General features: G+C 42.1%; 1 protein-coding gene across 1 annotated transcript in view; it reads right to left on the reverse strand.

Annotated features, from left to right (window-relative positions):
* LOC106818401 (CDGSH iron-sulfur domain-containing protein 2 homolog A-like) overlaps positions 1–6,217 on the reverse strand; it is a 9,192-nt gene extending 2,975 nt beyond the window's left edge. Inside the window, exon 1 of the mRNA XM_014823115.1 lies at positions 6,084–6,217. Within this exon, the coding sequence (XP_014678601.1) occupies positions 6,084–6,180 (97 nt within the window). The 5' untranslated portion in view covers positions 6,181–6,217. The remainder of the gene's footprint in view (positions 1–6,083) is intronic.
* Positions 6,218–8,853: the final 2,636 nt, after the last annotated feature.

The following is an 8,853-nucleotide window of genomic DNA, read 5'->3' on the forward strand; positions in this document are numbered from 1 at the left end:
CTGATGCCACTGGTTGCTGTTGAGCCGAGATTTGAAGATGTTTAGACTCTCTTGATTTGACCACTACACTTGGAAGATTGTTCCACTGGTCTTACGACCCTTAAATGAAAAACTGTTTTGTCTGATTGTTGAATTACATCTTTTCTTAATAGTTTTTATGATCATGACCACGTGTAATTATTCCTACTTCTAACAAAGAATACCCTCTCATCCATGTCTTCTAGGCCATGTAAAATTTTAAAGACTGTATCATGTCGTACCGATCTCTTCTGTATTCTAGTGATGGTAGACCGAGCTTTATAAGCTCCCTTTGTACGCGACAAGTGTTTTATGTGTATAGTCTGTCAAACATGTTACTAGTACGCAATGCCGCACACTACAACAATTCCGACAGCAAGTCAGTCAGTGAAACACTCTGTCACTCATTCATTGCTCAAACAGTCCTTAATCTTTAAAAGTTTAAGACCTTTATTTTATTTTTTTTTAATTGTGAGGGCTGGTAAATTATGGCGAGGGCTGGTAAAAAAACTGCTGTTGCCAACCCTCTTGGGCTCGTGCAAAAAATCTTAATTTCATGCCTGAAAACCGTATTCATTGACATAGTACATAGGCCTAATCATAAATAAGTAGTGAAGTACTGAAGTAGGCGTAACCTATAATCCTATCAGATGTATCATTATGACACGCCGTCATGCACTTTACGCCGAGACAGAGAGGGGGAGCAATACTGCTAGATATACATGCGTTAGCTACGGCACGCACTAAAACATAATAATGTAGAGTAGGTGTATGTGAGAAATACCAGAAAGATCCGGCAAATCCACCAAGCGATTTTGGATCGGAATGGGACTTCAAATAATTAGGAAGTGTAGTTTTTCACGGAACTTTGAAAACGACCTCCATGATGTCTTGTTGACGCGCGAGTTCTCGCGGGATTTACTCGCGAGTAAAAGTAGTTCATTACGTCATATTATTTGTCATATTATTTTCTAATTATAGTATAATAAGTATAGAAAACATAATTTTAAACATAACAAATAATGATACTATTTACTTGATGCTGATACTCAAAAAGGGGGGAAAATTTACGGAAAATATATAACTAACTTCTATGGGAACCCGGAACTGAAAAGTCGACAAATGCATTCACCACCCAATTTTGCAAAGAACTTCGATTCGCCATTTTCCTTTCAGCGCGTCCCTGAATAGAACAGAAGTTAGAGGTCTGCTGAGAGAGGTAGTGATTGAGCGGCGAAAGAGGCATTTTGTTGCACAGCAGATTAACATTGCGCTCTTAATACGAATAAAGAGTAAAAAAAAGGTTAACTCCATTATCTTATATTAAGTCGCTATTTTATTTTTGTGGAGCTTTTGTAAATGGGCCAAGTTTTACCCCCTCAGCGCTGCTGCCTGAGCGTTTACTGACACTTGGTGACTTGTATCTGCGTCTCTCGTCTATCCAATGCCAATGTCATGCGATTCCTATCATTTCCTCTGCGATGATAGACTATGCCATATATCCTTAAACTATCTTTCTATGTGAATCGCTGGCGTTAAAACGGCACTGAAATCTTCTTGTATTCACTCAATTCTGAAGAAGTGTTTCAGTTACAAACTTTAGCAAAGACCATGCAATTTTGATCAAATACTGTGCAACTCATTTAGCACTTAGTCGGGCCCTGTTAGCCGACAGGCGTGTGACTAGTCGTCAATATTACACAGCCTGAACATCCATTCATTGGATAACTTTGTACCTCTACCAAAATGACTGCCCGAACAATTACGTAGAATATATCTCAAATAAAATCATGCAGTGGCTGGCAGCGGACGGCAGCCGTCGTTGTTGAACCCCTTTTGGCGTGTCTAGGGTTAGGGTTCTAGCTCATCTAAACTTCTCAAATCGTGAATTTATTTCCCAAGGGCGTTATTTCGAATTCTGGCGCACATCCCGCGCCCATCTTTGGTCTCGTTAAGTATGAAAGCGAATGGACTTGCGCGCTACCTCCAGCTCGAGACATTTTTAAGGATTACGGCGTCTGCCATACCCGTAGCCACGCGAATAAAATAATCATCTAAGCATTTCTGCCTTGTATTGTCTCAAGTAACTCGTATAACTTTCACCTGTAGTTATAGTATTCCAGCGTTGTTATTAAAACTAATACCTCACGCCGTTTCCCGGTCATGTGCACAGTGTAAATTTCATGTTAACCTGCCAACTTGCCATGTTTCACTGCGCATGCGATTCGATCGGAACGCGGAAAACCCGAACATACCATAGCGTTGCCAACTCGGTTGGCGCGAGCATAAATACAGCATCATATATCGCTGTATATATATATATACTTAAAACATGAAAACAGGAAAAAATCAAGCTAGCAACACTTAATAATTATCATTGCGAAGGATATGTACTTGCCTTAAGTTTAGGCTACGCACCTGTGAAAATCGGTCCATTGCTCGTTTTTAGTCACCCCGACATTGGCCGGCTGTCTGGTGTTTTATCAATTCATCTCAGAAAATACGGCCATTAACTCGATAAATTAAGTCTAGCGCAGTCTACCGCGAGCAAGCCAGAGGTTTTATAGATTGTTGAGCTATTACATCGCTGACGCTAGCTGTCGGCGCATGTTTGGATTACCGAGGCAACTACAAGTTTTTATGGGCAAGTAATTTTGAAACGCGTCTTCTAACCCTAGGCACGTAGCAAAGACCGTTTCTTGAGCTACGGTCCTGTCAGCTATGTTGTACAAACTTTGCGTCTGTGTCAGCAGTTCTATTCTGTATAACCTTGATCGCGTTACTCCAAAAACATCCTGTGGCTTGTCTCATTTTTAGCTGCATCTGACATAGTCAAGGTGCAGCGTTATGTAGAATCGCATGATTGTCTGTCCCGTGCGAGGCGCGTCCGTCCAGTCAACAGTTGGGCACAAATCTGAAACGCTCGAACGGTACGGTCACGATATTCAGGAACGTCGGTGGGGCGGATCAGTTGAAAAGGACCTCCGGGATGACAAATTTGTGGCGGGGTCAACGGTCAAGGCGTCAAGATGTGTAAACGAGGGGGAATATGTTTCCCCCTTACAACTCTAAGGTATAGCAGGAAAATACGGAATTGGCAACAAATCTTAACGGTCCGCCTATCGTCTTAATATTTTGGTGTATTAGGTAGGCAGGAAAACCATTCACCAGCTGCGAAATGTGGAGGTCACCAGTCTTGTTTTTATGAAAAGGCAGGCGAGTGCAAAAATCACACGGCTTGCTTGCGAGCACGTGGGCTGTTGATTTGCATCCGAGTGCCGCGAGGTCACGATGGCAACTAGGGGCGTTCGGGGCATGCCCCCCGGAAAAATGAAATCAGACTTCATGAAATGCCTTTCTCAGCATTTTGGGATAAAAATTATGCTCTGGATTTGTACTCTATAATTTTGACATTTTTTTAGGCTGGTTTTTTTTCATCTAAACAAAATATCAGTTCTTGAACATATTGATGGATAACTTGAATCACAATTTAGCATGTTAGTCAAAATAGGAACAAACTCAATTATTTTCAGCAGACTATTAAAACTTTATAGTATTTTGCAACATCATAATCATTCAGTCACTTGTTTGCATTTTTGTCAATTTGAGGTTATTTTACGTTCTCATTTCAAGGAAAACATACATGTTGTTGCCAATAACAACTTCACTTAAAAACCTTAGATGCAGGCATTTTAATTTTCACTTGTCAGCTGCATCTTCATCACCAGGTTCTCGATTGCTGTCAGGCGCGTAGGCCGGATTTTATTTTGGGGGGCGGGGCGGCAATGCATGAGAGTCAGTGAAGTGTGGCGATCATCAGGCGGTAAATCCGTTACGCGAGCGAGTGGGGGGGTCGGGATGATCGGCGATAGCCATTCACATACTAGCACGGCGTAAGCCCACCATAATTTACACCACGCGGCGCGACGCGACGCACGAACTAATCTACACACACACCAGAGGGCGGTATCCATGATTTGTTCTTAAAAGGTCTGAGTGTCAGGAAGAAATAAAGCGGCACTTTTTTTTGCTACTTTTTCTCTGACGTGGTTTAAAAAGCTGCCGAAGCCACTTTGGCGGGGGTTGGAACTGATACGTTTCCCCTTCCCTTCCCCCCCCCCCACCCTCCCCCTCCCCTCCCCCCTGTTTCAATTTCATCCTGGGGAGAACCCTGTTTGGGACCAACAGGGTTTACTAGAATCCCACCACTCCACCACAGAGTCACCACAGTAGACGTTAGATGAGCGCTGTCGCTCCGCGGCACTTGTTCTAATTCATTGTGATTTGCAAAATTAGAGTGTTTCTTCCTGGTATGGTATTGGTAGGCAGGATTGCTCTAGAACTATAGCCCTTCGCCCTGTCCTGTGACAGAGCGAAGGGCTATAGTTATAGAGCTACAGGCAGGGCTGCCAGACTTGTTCTTGATCCTTATCCTGTATAAAACGAGTAGTAACTCATCTTACCAATAGATGGCACACTGTGTCTGTTTGTAAGTGCGACCAGCATGCCTTTTATGCATGTATGTAAAACACATGGCCTAGTTTGCATGATCTCCTCTTAGAGTCCTAAAGTGAATTGCATTTTTCGAATCTTGTCTGGTCTTACGACATAACTGCAAAAGCTATCTTTTAGAAAGGTTAGTCCAATTGAACGTTTTAGTACAGCAGTCTTTGATGCATGGCATCGTTCTGTGTGATGTGTACGATTACAACATAAAGATAAACAAGTATTAGATGTGTGGTTGTGTTTTGGAGGCTGAATCCGTTCAATTGTTTATTGCCCAGTGTGAGTCAGTTATTATGCAGTGTTGAATGTGAGCGTTTGGATTATGTGACATCTTTCAGCTTTGCAAGCTCTTGACAAGTTTATAATGTGACTCGGTCATTTTAGTAAAAAGTGTTTGGAATTTCAGGTGAAGTTCACCGACTTTAAAAAATGATTGGATTGCGTTAAGGGCAATGAACTTTTACAATGTTTACAGTGGTTCTACAAGGGTGCCCAATTTCAAGACCCGATCCGATTTCAGCGGCCACGATTGGTTGGTTGGAAAGAACTTGGCAAACTTGAATTTTCGGAATTCTGTCTCTAGTTTTCGTAATCTTGTGATAGTAACTCTTCGGGTTCTAAAACTAAGAAGTCCATCTGCTAAATTAACACTGCCAACAGCAGCAGGGAAGGTTTCAATGTTCACAGTTTAATATAAATGATGCAGGGGCGGATCTAGGTTTTAACTAAGGGGGGGTTTACCTGAGGTGATTGGCCTACACACCCCAGCGTGCCGAAGGTATGCCTTGCTAGGGGGTCTGGGGCAGCCCAAGTAGGTCCCCCCCCCCCCGTAGATCCGCCACTGAATGATGGAAGCGAGTTATAGTTGATGAATTACTGAAAGAAAGAAACTAAATTTGAACGTTGGTCCTTCGAAGACGAGACGTGGTGGAACAATGGTCCGGCGCAGAGACCACGTGTATTATTCCCACTTCTAACAAAGAATACCCTCTCATCCATGTCTTCTAGGCCATGTAAAATTTTAAAGACCTGTATCATGTCGTACCGATCTCTTCTGTACTCTAGTGATGGTAGACCGAGCTTTATAAGCCTCCCTTTGTACGACAAGTGTTTTATGTGTATAGTCTGTACAACAGTTACTAGTACGCAATGCCGCACACTACAACAATTCCGACAAGCAAGTCAGTCAGTGAAACACTCTGTCACTCATTCATTGCTCAAACAGTCTTATCTTTAAAAGTTTAAGACTTTATTTATTTTTTTTTAAATTGTGAGGGCTGGTAAATTATGGCGAGGGCTGGTAAAAAACTGCTGTTGCCAACCCTCTGGGCTCGTGCAAAAATCTTAATTTCATGCCCTGAAAACCGTATTCATAGTACATAGGCCTAATCATAACAAGTAGTGAAGTACTGAAGTAGGCGTAACCTATATCCTATCATTATGACACGCCGTCATGCACTTTACGCCGAGACAGAGAGGGGGCAATACTGTAGTATACATGCGTTAGCTACGGCACGCACTAAAAAGAATAATGTAGAGTAGGTGTATGTGAGAAATACCAGAAAGATCGGCAAATCCACCAAGCGATTTTGGGATCGGAAGGGACTTCAAATAATTAGGAAGTGTAGTTTTCACGAACTTTGAAACGACCTCCATGATGTTGTTGACGCGCGAGTTCTCGCGGGATGTACCCGCGAGTAAAAGTAGTTCATTACGTCATATTATTTGTCATATTATTTTATAATTATAGTATAATAAGTATAGAGAACATAATTTTTAAACATAACAAATAATGATACTATTTCTGATGTGATACTCAAAAGAATACGGAAACATATATAACTAACTTCTATGGGAAACCGGAACTGAAGCGACAAATGATTCACACACATTTTGCAAAGAACTCGATTCGCCATTTTCCTTTCAGGCGGTCCCTGAATAAGAACAGAAGTTAGAGTCGTGAGGAGGTAGTGATTGAGCCGCGAAAGAGGCATTTGGTTGCACACAGATTAACATGGCTCTTAAACGAATAAATAAGGTAATTAACCATCTTATATTAAGTCGCTATTTTAATTTGTGGAGCTTTTGTAAATGCAAGTTTTACCCCCTCAGCCGCTGCTGCCTGAGGTTACTGACACTTGGTGACTTGTATCTCGTCTCTCGTCTATCCAATGTCAATGGCAATGCATTCCTATATTTCCTCTGTATGATATGACTATAATATATCTTAACTGTCTTCTATTGTGATCTGGCCGTTAAAACGGCACTGAAATCTGCTTGTATTCACTCAATTCTGAGAAGTTTCAGTACAAACTTTACAAAGACATGCAATTTTGATCAAATATGTCTACTCATTTAGCACTAGTCGGGCCTTGTTAGCCCGACCAGGCTGTGTGACTAGCGTCAATATACACAGCCTGACATCCATTCATTGGATAATCTTGTACCTCTACAAAGACTGCCGAACAATTACGTAGAATATATCTCAAATAAAATATGCAGTGGCTGGAGGGACGGCAGCCGTCGTTCGTTGAAGCCCCTTTTTGGCGTTAGGGTTAGGGTTCTAGCTCATCTAAACTCTCAAATCGTGAATTTATTTCCCAAGGCGTTATTTCGAAATCTGGCGCACACCCGCCGCCATCTTTGTCTCGTTAAGTATGAAAGCGAATGGACTGCCGTACCTCCAGCCTCGAGACATTAAGATATACGGCTGCCGTACCCGTAGCCACAGCGAATAAAATAATCATCTAAGCATTTCTGCCTTGTATTGTCTCAAGTACTGTATAACTTTCACCTTAGTTATAGTATTCCAGCGTTGTTATTAAAACTAATACCTCAGTTCGCTGTGCACAGTGTAAATTTCATGTTAACCGCCAACTGCCATGTTTCCACTGCGCATGCGTTTCGATCGGAACGCGGAAAACCCGAAACGACATAACATACCATAGCGTTGCAACTCGCGTTGGCGCGAGCATAAATAATCATCATATACTCGTGTATATATATATATATTAAAACATTGAAAACCAGGAAAAATCAAGCTACAACAACTTAATAATTATCATTGCGAAGATATGTACTTGCCTTAAGTTTAGGCCTACGCACTGTGAAAATCAGGTCCATTGCTGATTTTAGTCACCCCGAACATGGCGGCTGTCTGGTTGTTTTTATTCAATTCATCTCAGAAAATACGGCATAACTCGATAAATAAGTAGCGCCCAGTTACTGCGAGTAGGCCAGAGGTTTATAGATTCGTTTGAGCTATGACATGTGACGCTAGCTGTGTCGATGTTTGGATACCGAGCCAACTACAAGTTTTTATGGGCAAGAATTTGAAACGGTCTTCTAACCCTAGCACGTAGCAAAGACCGTTTCTTGGAGCTAGGTCCCTGTCAGCTATTTGTCAAACTTTGGTCTGTGTCAGCAGTTCTATTACTGTATAACCTTGATCGCGTTACTCCAAAAACATCCCCTGTGGCTTGTCTCATTTTTAGCTCATCTGACATAGTCAGGTGCAGCTTGTAGAATCGCATGATTGTCCGTCCGTGCGTCCGTCCGTGCGAGCGTCCGTCCATCAACAGTTGGGCACAAATCTTAACCGCTCGACGTACGGTCACGATATTCGGGAACGTCGGTGGGGATCGTGAAAAGGACTCGGGATGACAAATTTGGGGGTCAACGGTCAAGGTCAAGATGTGTAAACGGAGGGGGAATATTTCCCCCTTAACTTAAGGTATAGCAGGAAATACGGAATTGTGGCACAAATCTTAACGGCTCGACCTATGGTCTTAATATTTGGTGTATAGTGTGATGGGCAGGAAACCCATCACCAGTGCGAAATTGGAGGTCACCAGTCCTTGTGTTTTGAAAAAGGCAGGCGAGTGAAAAATCACACGCCTTGGCTTGCCGAGGTGTGTGATTTGCATCCAAGTGCCCGCAGCTCCCGAGGCAAACTAGCGGGGTTCGGGGGCATGCCCCCCCCGGAAAAAATGAAATCTAGACTTCATGAAATGCCATTTCCAGCATTTTGGGATAAAAATTAGCTCTGCATTTGTACTCTTAATTTTGACATTTTTTAGGTGATTTTTTTTCATCTAACAAAATATCAGTTCTTGAACATATTGATGGATAACTTGAATCACACATTTAGCATGTTTAGTCAAAAAGAAACAACACTCAATTTTTCAAAGCAGACTATTAAAACTTTAATAGTATTTGCAACATCATAATCATTCAGTCACTTGTTTGCATTTTTAGCTCATCTGACATAGTCAGATGCAGCTTGTAGAATCGCTTGATCGTCCGTCCGATCGTCCGATCGTCCGATCG

This window comes from Priapulus caudatus, unplaced genomic scaffold (assembly GCF_000485595.1).
Source record: "Priapulus caudatus unplaced genomic scaffold, Priapulus_caudatus-5.0.1 Scaffold2214, whole genome shotgun sequence".
In the NCBI taxonomy this organism is placed as follows: domain Eukaryota; kingdom Metazoa; phylum Priapulida; class Priapulimorpha; order Priapulimorphida; family Priapulidae; genus Priapulus; species Priapulus caudatus.